The sequence below is a fragment of the Pristis pectinata genome, chromosome 17 (genome assembly GCF_009764475.1).
Source record: "Pristis pectinata isolate sPriPec2 chromosome 17, sPriPec2.1.pri, whole genome shotgun sequence".
Taxonomy (NCBI): Eukaryota; Metazoa; Chordata; class Chondrichthyes; order Rhinopristiformes; family Pristidae; genus Pristis; species Pristis pectinata.
In genome coordinates this window covers 27111126-27123377 of record NC_067421.1, presented here as the reverse complement: position 1 = coordinate 27123377, position 12252 = coordinate 27111126, and the positions used below count along the sequence as shown (strand labels likewise).

General features: G+C 36.6%; 1 protein-coding gene across 1 annotated transcript in view; it reads right to left on the bottom strand.

Moving 5' to 3' along the window:
- The window catches only part of LOC127579359 (ABC transporter B family member 1-like), a 116046-nt gene that overhangs the window by 47522 nt on the left and 56272 nt on the right, over nt 1–12252 (bottom strand). The window contains exons 15-16 of the mRNA XM_052032100.1: nt 10320–10446; nt 6639–6772 (exon numbers count right to left, since the gene is read on the bottom strand). Of these exons, the coding sequence (XP_051888060.1) occupies nt 6639–6772; nt 10320–10446 (261 nt within the window). The remainder of the gene's footprint in view (nt 1–6638; nt 6773–10319; nt 10447–12252) is intronic.

Sequence of the window (12252 nt, the reverse complement as noted above, 5' to 3'; positions counted from 1 at the left end):
TGAAAACATTAAAGAACTAGTGGTGTTTAGTGAGGTGCCCAAATGTATTTACTCTGTGCAAGACTTTCTGTAGTCAGTCCGTGTATAATATAAAAGAGGTGTTTCTATAATTTAACTGAAGGCTCTTTAACCAAGGAAACTTAATTGGTTCTTTGCTTTTTAATTCCCTTCGTTAATTTAACACAGTTACTACTTAAATTCATGCAGCTCCAACTAAACGTACAATTGAAAAAAATCCATGCATATTTATTAAAAAGATAGATTCCGCAAACTGCATTCCAACCATTATAAATTAACAGTTACTACGTTGTCATTGATTTATTAATGACTATTTAATGCAATTGTAACAAAGTTCACATGCATTCTTTAAAGTGGTTCATTAAAGACATCATTTTTGCACTGTAGCATACTTTACATCTAGTTCTCTCAAGTGTATACCCCTGACAAACATAATTGAAAACATGACTAATGGTCACAAAAATATCCAACTACAAAAAAAAAGGTGTTGATGGAGAAGGTCACTGCTCATTAAAAACACAAGTTAATGTCACAAAAGTAGAATGCACCACAATAAAACAGTAATACATTTTCTATATCACTCTTTGATTCCAAGGAAAGGGAGATTCTAGCCATCACCATGAACTTTCCCTGCGCCATGAATTCCCTCAGTTAAGGTATCAGACAAATGATACTGAGGGAATTCAACCAGCATTGTTCTACAAACAGCTGGACACTCTTGCATCTCTTGCTTTCGCATGTGACAGAATAATTTATTAATTGCTCATCGCCAGCAGATGGCCTGATCAAAATTGGGAGCTCACAAAATCAGAAGATGTGAACATAGCTCCCTGCCCAAGAGCATCCTCATCACAAGAAATGCAGAGATGACCCAAAAAGCTTCTTTTAAAAAGGAAAAAAAAATCTGATAATGGAGTGAGAAGGCAGAAGATGTGATTGAAAATTTTGTTGTTGCCGTCAGTATAAACACGCATGCATTCAAGTTACATCAGAAAAGTGACAATATATTTAACAAGAGTACAAGGTTCATGAGATAGAAAAATCTTGACTGGAGAAAAAAAAATCAGTTTTCATGAAACATTATGGCCATATTACAAGCTCATGCTACCATTCCTTCCAGATATCAAAGTGACATTTAGCATCAAACACATGTAAAGAATTTTCTGTACATTTCAAAATCTGCAGATCCTAATCAAGTTGTTTTGAAAACAAAGCGTCTGGATTTAATTGTGTAAGGACGTAGGAATTAGTAAATAAAATCATTTCATAAATGGTAGCATTCACCTGAGCAGTGATGACAATTAGCAACCGATTACAAAGGGGCACATCAGCAAAGGTTAGATAATCAAATTAACATGAATTAAAGCAAGGGTTGACCGTTCAGCTTAAATACCCCACTATTTAACATCATGGCTGATCTTTTATTTCAATACTACTTTCCTGCACTAATCCTATATCTCTTCATTCCCTTAATAGCCAAAAATCTATACATCTGTCTTAAATATCCTGTACATATTATTCCAGGCACTGTCTCACAAGGGCCCTATATAATTCCACCAGGAGAACTTTACAGTTGAACTCAAATCCTCTTCCAAAAATGGTCAACATACTGTTTGGCTTCCTGATTGCTTGCTGTAGCACTATTTATTGTAACATAGTGATTTTTATGTCTTGTACTGTACTGCTGCTGCAAAACACATTTCACAACATACATCAGTGATAATAAACCTGATCTGATTCTAAATATTAATTATCAGTGATTCATTTACAAGAACACCCAGAAAATTGAACACTAGCACCTTTCAATTTTCCACCATTTAAAATAAATTCAGCTTTCTAATTTTTCTGCCAAGTGGCTGACATTCCAATTTTCCAATTTGTATTCCAACAGCCCTGTGCTTACCCATTCAATTAGTCTACATCTTCATAAAACCTTTCTGCATTCTCCTCACAAGCCATACTGTCATCCCTGATCAAGAACATGTCTAAAGCAGACAAATATTTCAAATTAGCATTTTTGATTTGTTCATGACGACTTAATTAAGCTCTAGCCCAGGCAGTCCAAAGGCAATTCTCAAGGCTAATTGCTGGGATGACGAGATTGTCCTATTAAGAGAGGGTACAGTTTGGGTTTGTATTTCTTGGAATTTGAAAGAATTAGGAGGTGAGCTTATTCGAACATATGAGATCCTAAGGGGGCTTGACAGGATAGATGTTAGGATGTTTCCACTAGTTGGAGAGTCACAAATGAGGGGACATAGCTACAAAATAAGGGGCTGGTAATTTACAAATGGTGCACAGAAACAACTTCTCTCAGAGTGTAGTCAATCTCTGGAATTCTCAGCTCCTGAGGGTGGAGGACAGATCATTAGATAAATTTAAGGTGGAGATAGATAATTCCTTGATTTTTCAAATATTTATGGATTATGAATAACTGGCACAGAAATGAAGTTCAGGTCAGGATAAATCAGTCATAATCATATTGAATAGTAGGGTAGGCTTGAGGACTAAATGACCAACCTCTGCTCCTATTTTCTTATCTACCTCATGGATTGGTCCATTAACCAATCCTCAATCCATTTCAGCACTATACTCCCAAACACAAGTGCTCCAATTTTGTTTAATATCCACCTGAGTGGCACCCTGGAGGCCTTCTGAAAATCCAAATACACACATCCTTTCTCATTGCACAGTACTGAATCTAAAATAGCCGGTACCTCATTGGTTCTTCAACAAGCTGATCTGGAAAAACATCTTGTATACAGTCTGCACATTCATCCTCCACACTAGTAATTTGGTTTGCTCAGGCTATTTTCAAAAGTTCCACAAAAATAATATTGTTACGTTAATGTTAAGATCAGATCAGATCAGATATCTTTATTAGTCACATGTACATCAAAACAGACAGTGAAATACATCTTTTGTGTAGAGTGTTCTGGGGGTAGCCCACAAGCGTCGCCATGCTTCTGGCGCCAACATAGCATGCCCACAACTTCCTAAACAGTATGCCTTTGGAATTTGGGAGGAAACCGGAGCACCCGGAGGAAACCCACGCAGACGCGGGGAGAACATAAACTCCTTACAGACAGCAGCTGGAATTGAACCTGGGTCGCTGGCGCTGTAAGGCGTTACGCTAACCGCCACACTATCGTGCCTGCCCCATTTTTATTTATGCTATGATGCCCTACATTGGCACTACTGTTTAGAGATTTATAGACAACCCTGATCCATGTTTTCTGCTCCTTCACTCCACCCAAACTGATTCTAGTTCTTGATTTTCTGAGCTCAGATCTTTCCTCCCTTTTGCCTTTATCCAATCTTTCATTGTCAGGCAAAATGAAAAGGAGGAAAGGTGCCTCTAAAGGTTAAGTGTGCTGGAATTATTCATTTCCAAGCTTAGTCACTTTGCAACCATGTTTCTGTAACTATTAGATTGTACTCAATTATTTCTATTTGTTCCATTAATGTTTCTAATCTTATTATGAATGCTGCTTACACTCAGTTTTGTCTTTTTAACCACTCTTCCCTGCTCCTTACATTTATATGCTTTGTCCTTTCCTGAAAGACTCTGGCTATCACTATTTTGCTACTCTGCACTATCACCATGTCCTTCCTCCAACTTTGTAAATTTTCTCTCATCAAATTCCTGTCCCCAGATATGTACTTAAAGCCTTAACTGTGGCCCTATACATTGTTCCTGGGAAACGTTTATAAGATACGTATTGAAGGAACAAGACTGATTCTGGCAGTGTTCAAACTCATTCATTACCTCGACTAATCTTAGTCTGAATCAGAAAATCCACCTCAGTAATTAACTTTAAGAAGCTCTAAAAGTCATCAATAACATTAAATAAATTTCAGATACACTGACAGGCAAAGACACGGGACTGAATTCAAGAATTAAATGCTGCCAAGCTATTTATCATTAAATGATAAAGAATACTGTGCATACTGTAGGAAAGGACAGTCCAGAAATAAATTTATCATGTGGATAGTAAATTAAGTTAAAACATCAACACCAGATACTACAGACGCTGACATCTGGAGCAAAAAAACCAAAAAAACTGCTGCAGGAACTCAGCAGGTCAAGCAGCATCTGTGGAAGCAAGGGGATGGCTGATGTTGTTTCGAGTCGAGACCCTGCATCAGGACAATTAAAACATCAACTGAACAACTTGGTCAAATAATGTTAAATCAAGCCATCACTGAACTACTCAATGATACTAAAGTATTCTTCTGCTTTCAATAGTTTCTTGAAATGTCAAATGTCTTGCACTATAGATTTAAAATCATTTCTCACTTATTGTGACTGAATGCCATCTCCTAAATATCAGGCAAGAATTAAGAGGCCATAGAGTTGATTCTAGATGCATGATTTCACTCTTCAGTCATTTCTCCACACAATGTAGGTGTAGATGAGCTAACAGCACAAAACTTCCCTCTTTGGTTAAAGTTATTGTAGACTTATGATTAATGGGAACTATTACCATACTACAGCAATATTATAGCATGCTATTATGCTAAATTTCCCACATGCCTACTACTTTAAGAAACATGCATTTGAGTTACATTTTAGGAAGCGAGTCATATGATAAAATTGGCCTTTGATTGTCCAAGGTTCATTTGAATATTTGATGAATTATATCTGTTACTAAGGAGCAACTTATGAACCTTACGGTAGTATTTTTCTTTTAAACTACCCCAGAACAACAAATGGAGTTAGTAAATGCACCGTTGTTTTGAAAAAGCCCAGTAAACTACAACTTAAGTCTGCACTTCACTTACTAATATTTGGTGGAATGACCTGGGTTGGATAATAAGCATTATCTTTTAGAGTTATGGGAAAAAAATTAAATCAAACTGGATTGAGCATTAGACTTAAGCTCTCAAACTGTTGAATATTGACCCAATTTTCTGTAACAAGTGTGAAGTAAATGAAAAATTCATCTGGATAGGTAGGCTAATTTTAATAGCGGGCAGGGGCTCCTTTCCTGGAGAAAAATACACTGTGACTGCTGGCCTGTGTAGTGAATGCTGAGTCATTGAATTCTTTCAGACAAAAACTTGACTTGTTTCTGGCTGGATTAGAAATCTCTTCACACAGGGGCTAGTTATTGTATTCCATTAGTAAGGGTCAGAATCATCACCTGGACTAGTTTTGATAGCTCAGAGGGGATGGTTTGGAACTTTCCAAATTAATTCCTCATCCTTCCTCAACGGGCCTGGGCTTTCTGATTTTTTTTTGTCTCTCTTAACAAATTACATGACTTTTGGGTGGAGCAGCAATGTATATATTATGAGGCAGGAGGCACTGCAGTCACGTGGGACATGCTGGATGGATCAGTGAATGTTTTTCCTTGTCCACGATGTTTCATTTGTTTCAAATACTCCAATAAAAGCAAGCCCCTAATGGCAAAACAAGCTCAAGCTTGCCTGTGTTTATAATTCTTCTTTCATAACCAACAGCTGTTTCAAGTATTCATATCTCTTATAGATATTATCTATAGTACACAAACTATGCAAATTTATATGGTGAGCTGAGAACCAGACATCACTTTAGTACTAATCTAAGTGCTTAAGTAAATCTATTGCTGTATTCCTGGTGGATAATCCTTTATTTTATTACGAGCACATACAAGTGAAGTTAGAAACGAAGGAATGTGAAAAATGAATGAAAGACTTTTGATCCATCTAATCTAAACTTTCTCCGGTTATAGCTACTCTAAATTGATATTCTCACCAACCACCTGTCCTTAAAATTAGTGATGTTACCTCTAATGCAGCCTTTAATAGTCCATTTCAAATATCAGCTTCAGTCTCTTGAAAATTATTTGTTCTGTCCATTCACTTTTTCTTTCGAGCCTCATTGCATGCTATCTTAGTTGTCTTTCCAGGATTTACTGCAAGCATTTAACATGCTGATGCTCTCAAGATCTTAAATGCCTCAGTAAGGCTCTCTATCATCTCCAGCCTAAACAAACTCAACTTGCCACAGCCCTTTGATGCAGCATTACCAGCTATTTTTAAAAAATTATATTAATCAATATTTCATAAAAATCCACACATCATTTTTACTGTTTCCTTTCTACTCCCCCGTAAACTTACTAACGGAACTGAACAGCTTGTGTCAAAGAGAATTCACAGCTTATGGCTGGTCGAGCCAAAAGGGGAATTCATAATGTCAACGTCAGGAGTTACCCTATTTGAACAAAACTTTTTAAACCTGTTTAAGCTGAAAAAATAATGAGCCTGAATCAAGAGTCGTAGTCTTGAACTTTCCAGTTACAGCAGTGGTCGAAACTGAAAATTCAAATTAGCTGGAAACCAGAAGTAATGAAATTAATTTTAGTATATGAAATAAAATAAAGCCCTATGCATATGTAGTGGTTGTATCTACTTTTGAGGCAACTCGAGGCCATAGAAGTGTTGTACAAATGGAAGCATTTCTGCTCTCTATTGTAATGCTTTCCATCTTGGAAATTCAAAACTCATAGGAATTAGCTAGAGTTTCCACAATCTAAATAATTGTGATTTCATAATGTTTCAGACAAATGCTCTCTTTTTCAAACTCTATGTTACTACTGCATAATTGAACTGCAACACAACTTGTAATATCCTACCTCTTCCATGTTCGCCTCTCTTCCATACGTGATGTTTTTTTTAATAGATGTTGCAAACAACGTAGGTTCCTGACTAACAATCGAAATCTTCTGCCGGAACCACTGAGGATCCAAACTTTGTAGATCACATCTTCCTAATCAAAGAATACATTAAATTATTCAGAAGTTTATTATTCAACGTAGTTAAGCTCCAAAATCAACAAAATTACCACGAACAGACTAAATGCACATGGCAAGCAATGGCTTTATTTTTAATCCCTGAATTTATGACTAAAAATGATGATTCATAGCAATTTCCTTCAATTACCATGATCAAGGTGTTCAATTTTTCATGTCTGAACCTCTTTGAGCATGATAGTGTTATCATTGGTGATACCTGCTTAAAACAAAACTGCTTCACAAGGCAGAAATCAGAAAAAAGTAAATTTGGCTGAGGTTACATTCTTTCTAAACGGAAGAGGCCAGTTCTAGCACTCTGGCTCCCAGTCCAACTGAGATCCGCTAATTCATTACAAAATTGAAACAGAGGTGAGCACTTCTACATGCCAAAAATGTCAATTTTATTGATGTAGAAATACTCCAGTTCTAACAAAAGATCATTAACATTGGATATTCACTGTTTGCTTTCTCCACAAGGTGCTGTTAATCTGCTGAATACTTTCACAATTTTCTGTTTCTACTCAAGTAAATTGTATCCAAAATTGTGCTTGTTGAAAAGTGTTTCTTCCAGTTATTGCTGAAACTCATTAACAGAACAGCAAACACAAAATTGGCTATGAGCCAGTGCAATTGCGCAGAGTAATTTTAAAAGTTAACTTTATAAATATTCCTTGAAATACTGAAGTGGTAACTTGAAGCAGATTGAATAAACATGCTTGCCACAAAGAACAAACACTTTTAATCAATGTCAATCCACCATTCCCGAGTGATTTGATTTCTAAAATCAAGAAAGTTTTAAAAATACATAGAAACATTTGCTGGTTATTTTGGGGTACAGAAATCACTTAGTAAACTGTAAAACGTTAGAATGTTCTTGAAGTGTCTTGGCTCCAAAACAATTAGCTCAATGTTCAAAAGCTTTTCCAAGAAGAAGAGTGCAATCTCCCATTGGTGATGAATACATCCTGTGGGCATGGCCCGTTTTCTGGGCAGGACAAGCTTTTAGCCTCAGGCCCTTTAAACTAGTGCAAATGATTACAGAAACACTATCTAGACTGAAAAGAATTTCTGCTTAAAAGAGCAGATTACACCAGCTCCAGGGACAAATTACAGTGAATTGGTACAACAGAATCTACACCCAATTATATCTACAGTGCAACAGTGATTAACTGGCCTAACAAGGGGAAGCTCACTATGGGTAAATGAAATTGGAGGATAATATTCCACTCAGTGCTGAAGATCCAATTGGAAACAGACTAGCTGTTGAAAGACACACATCAAAAGTGAAAAACATATCCAAGCCCCTAGCTTAAACCAAAATACACATGGGACCTTCACTGATATGAGCATTTGATTCAATGCAAAGTTGAATTCCAAAGATCCTATTTGATTTGCAAATAGTTGTAACCTTTAAAAAGGACTGCTTTACTATAATATTTATTTACAGAAAATTCACTTCATAGTTGAAGTATAGAAAATACCTGCAAAGTTAGGAAAGTAGGAATGTGTTCAGAGTTAAATCACAAAGAATAAGCTGAAAAAAGTGACTCAAACTTTCTTCCAAAGCCAATAGTTTACATATTCTCTCAAGGGTCATATGTTATCATTGCATAATCACACCCTTCAAACATCTCACACTGTGGTGACCTGGAGGAGATACAAGATATGTTTAAATTAAGCACCCAAATTGTAGAAGACCATCTTTCTTCGCCCTACATTTGAAAGTCACATGGAATTTATGCAAGAATGTAATAGTTACCATAATGTGTTGAAATCTAATAGTGGCATTCAAGTGGATGTTCTTACATAAGGATGGCAATGTCTTTTTTTTAAAATAGAAATTTCATTACTTTAAAAGGCAGCTGGAAAGAGTAGAGTTTGCAGATTGTTTTAATGATCATACCAGAATGTAAAAAATTGTACATTTTCTAGCTTGTAACAAAACTACCATGGCTAAACAAGAAATTGGTGAAAATTAAATAAATAGCACAGTAACTCTGAATGTTGGGTTGTTAGACTAAGAAAACAATAAGGTTATATACGCAAGGTAAGAAGTGGTTCTGAAGCACAGTACATCATTAGTCACAAACATCAAGTTTTCAATATAGTCACTGTTATGTTAGTTTTACATTTTCAATTCCTCTTAGTTCCTTAAATTTAAATGAGATCATATGTGAGTGGATAGAAGAGAGAAATCAGAGAATGTAATCTCTGGATATGCACCATACAAAGAAGGATAGCTGCTACACAGAGCAATGCAAAATTTAAGAGCAGGATGGTTTGAATTTACTTTACACATCTCCCAGTCAAATGCTCATACTATAGTCTCCCAATTATCCAGCTAAATTCACTTAGCTAGTCTCGCGACTCATCACTGCATTTAGGGCAAATGAACCATAGTTTTGAAAGAAGATACTGTAGCATCATGCTGGTCACAGGACAAGTGAACAAGATTCTTCTGCAAAGAATATAATATTATACAAAAACAAACTATTGAAAGAAATACATCTTAAATAATAAAACCTGAACCAGCTTAAGCTGAACGATCCTGTAATTATGAATTTCCATTGAACTAAATTTCTTGGAGCTCACAAAATTAAATAGTGTGTCCACATCACAGGGAATGATTCAGTGCACATCAGAGCAGGATCACACCCTTTAGCCATTCGAACATGTCCCAGCATTCAGCGAGATTGTGGCTTCACTTTGACTTTACTCCATACACCTACTCTGTTTTACCTCCTATTCCTATCTACGTTTGGTTAACAATAATCAGATTTAAAATTAACATTTAGCTTAGCATCTATTGGCATTCGCAGAATAGAATTTGAGATTTCTATTACCCTCTGCATGACTCCTAGACTTCCTAATCAGCCAAAATAGTTTCTCAGTATCTATCCTAGCTATTGAGAATTTCCAGCACATCACCCATCAACCTTCTTGATTCCAGGGTAGAAAATCCTCATTTCTGCACCCTCTTCTCATAATTTAGCTCCCAGAATCCAGATACATTTCCAGCAACTCTGAATCCAAGGTTAACATCTCTTTCCTTATATGGTCAGAATGGTCCAACCTAAGAGCATCTATTGTTGATTTCATTGTTGCAGATACTCAGGACCATGATCTTTACTTTTTTTTGTTGTTTAATTAAGTATTCTCTATATTTGAAAGAAAAGTGTATGGTACAGCAAATGGTATAACTATATTTTAGAAAACAAAAAGTGCTGGAAGTGCTCAGGTAATTAGGCAGCACCAGCACAGAGAGAAACAATAACTCTGCAGTACTTAGCTATTTGCAATAAGCAATGACTATTCTCTACATTATTAGCAGGTCCTTAGCAAGAGTATTTAATCATGGAGAATATTTAGTTCTTTCAGTTTGTTCTTAAAATGTTGAAGATATTTCACCATAAAAATTCTAATTAGATTCAGTCTGTTAATTTAAACATTTATGGCAAAAAGATATATACATTTGAATAATAATGCGTTCTTTTGGTGAAAAGAAGCAGATAAATATCGTACCAAGTAATATCCTTCCAGAGTCTGGGTCATAGAATCTCTCTACCAGATTGACTATTGTTGATTTTCCTCCACCCGATGGACCAACCAATGCGACCATGTTACCCGGTTCAATTGCAAATGTCATTTCCTACACAGTGAATGTTTCCATTGATCACAGAGACATTAAGAATAACACAAGTGACAAGAAAAAAAATTAATAAACATTAGTCAGATGTTCACACTGTAAAACTTGCCAATTCAACAGAACCTCACATACAACTCAAATGTATCTGCACAAATAATACACAAGATATTATTTAAAAGCTCTTCGTAAAAGGTTTTTCACTAGAACATTCTTAAATTATTTGTAAATGCTGTGTTATTGGATGGGATGGGGAGAAGTGCAGTAACAGAAATGGAGATAGTTTCCTTTGCTTATGCAGTGCATCTGCCTTGCACTAGAGAAGTTAAACAGGAGTTTTCCAGCAACAGAACTTTGAAACGATCAGATAATTTAATAGTACAGAGACTGGCACAAAAAGGTTATGATGAAAACTGCTGGACTGTTGTAAAAACTCAATTGTTTCATTAATAACTGGCTGAGTTGTGGCTCCAGTCCCACACTATATAATTAATCCAATCGAAGTGCCAGACAATAAACACTGATATATATTCAGAATTTTTGCTCTCATCAGTAAAATCTAGACAAAAAATATACATCTGGATTTCACTGCTTCCGATGAAAGCCAAAACTCTGAATATATGGCATTTGTTTACACTATGTGCCAACCAACATTGACATGTGCAAATTTGCCCATGCAAAAGAAACAAAATGGCCCCAATATTTTAATTTACTAGAAATCACAAATGTTGTAGCAGAGAAAGAGGACAGTTGATTGTCACATCGAGGCAACCCAGCTAGCCTGGCTTTCCCACTCTCCATCCATTTCTAGCAAATTCTTTCCTATCAAGTACTCATCCAGTTCCTTTGAGGGGCCACAAATGAATCTACCTCAACTACTATCTATGGCATTCTATTGCTAATTCTCACCATATGGTGGTGTTAAAAAGTTCTCCCATTATCAGTTTTAGTTCTTTTGTCATTTTTTTCATTCTACATCCTTTGCCCTCATCAATGGGAAAGGTTTCTCTGTCTAAACTCATGATTTTAAATCCCTTGATTGGATCCACTCACAAACTCCTCTATTCCATGGAGAAGTAAACCAGCTTACTAAACTCCCTCATTCCTGGAATCATTCAGGTAAATCTCTTTTGCATCTCTTGGAGGTCTTTACATAGAGTCATAGAGTTATACAGCACAGAAACAGGCCCTTCAGCCCAACTGGCCCGTATCAACCAAGATCCCCATAATCTAGTCACATTTGCCTGCACTTGGCTCCACATCCCTCCAAATGTTTCCCATCCATATACCTGTCCAAATGCCTTTTAAATGCCGTTAGTGTACCTCCCTCAACCACTTCTGGCAGCTCATTCCATATACAGACCACCCTCGGGGGGGGGGGGGGGGGGGGGGGGGGGGTGAAATTGCCCCTCAGGTTCCTATTAAATTTCTCCCCTCTCACCTTAAACCTATGCCCTCAAGTTCTTGATTCCCCAACCCTGGGGGAAAAAAAGTCTTTTCTAATACCCAGAACTGAATACAATACACTGGCTGTATCCAAACTAGTGTTTTATAAAAGGTTCATTGGGACTTTCTTGCTCTTACACCCGATCCCTCCATTGTATAATGCTCAGGATCTCGTACATTGTTTATTTTAGAAACCATTTTTTCATCCTGCCCTGCCACATTCAACAAACAGTACACATAATGGAGACAAAAAGAGACTACAGATGCTGGAATCTGGAGCAACAAACAATTAGCTAGAGGAACTCAGCGGGTTGAACAGCATCTGTGGGAGGAAAGGAATTGTCGAAACTGTGCATCAGGACAGAG